Source organism: Elephantulus edwardii, unplaced genomic scaffold, assembly GCF_000299155.1.
Source record: "Elephantulus edwardii isolate Elephantulus edwardi_28Jun2011 unplaced genomic scaffold, EleEdw1.0 scaffold00604, whole genome shotgun sequence".
NCBI lineage: Eukaryota > Metazoa > Chordata > Mammalia > Macroscelidea > Macroscelididae > Elephantulus > Elephantulus edwardii.
The window spans coordinates 90254-90911 of NW_006400354.1; the positions used below are offsets into that span (position 1 = coordinate 90254).

A 658-nucleotide genomic window follows, 5' to 3' on the forward strand; every position below is an offset into this window, starting at 1 on the left:
CTGTTCTAATCGTTCTTGGATAATCTTCAGTAGAATCTTGCTTGCATGTGAAATCAATGACACTGTTCTGTAGTTTCTGCACAAGCGAAATTACGTCAATGTGCTGGAGAAATATAAGGGTGGTTCTTCTGAATTTTATTGAAATCTACGTTTCAGGCCATGCACTTGTTCCAAAAAAAATTGCCCGCCTGAAGGCCACCTGTGGTTCGGTTTTGACTAGGTGACAAAGTACTGCAGGGGAAAAGAAACCAGCCAGGATTCTAGTGAACTGCAGCGTAAGAACCAAAGTTGAGCGTGAGCACTGTGGTCGTTGTTTCCGCCCGTCGTCGTTTTTGTGGGACACTCGACGGCTGAGGAACCGGAAGTAGGCCTGTGCTGAGCCGCTGTCCCTGCGTCTTTCGCAGCTGTGGTGACCAGAGTTTCCCTTTGTCTCCGTCACATTAGTCCGAGCAGGTGACCGCTAGTGCCCCTCCTGGCTCAGAGGAGGCCGCTACTGCGGCCCGATCGTGTCCAGTGTGTCCGGAGCAGCGGTCTTCCTGTCCTCGCCAGGCGCTTCCGCTTCCCGCCATTCCTGCCACGTGGCCCCAACTGCTGAGTGTCCGGAGAGGCCCTGCGCACGTGTCCAGAGAGCTGAGTGTGCGCGGAGGACCAGGGTGGT

The 658-nt window shown here is 54.1% G+C and overlaps 1 protein-coding gene across 1 annotated transcript in view; it reads left to right on the plus strand.

Annotated features, from left to right (window-relative positions):
• Positions 1-595, plus strand: part of LOC102849494 (zinc finger protein 418-like) — a gene marked incomplete at its 5' end in the record, with an annotated part of 33813 nt that extends 33218 nt beyond the window's left edge. Inside the window, one exon of the mRNA XM_006903377.1 lies at positions 484-595. Within this exon, the coding sequence (XP_006903439.1) occupies positions 484-595 (112 nt within the window). The remainder of the gene's footprint in view (positions 1-483) is intronic.
• Positions 596-658: the final 63 nt, after the last annotated feature.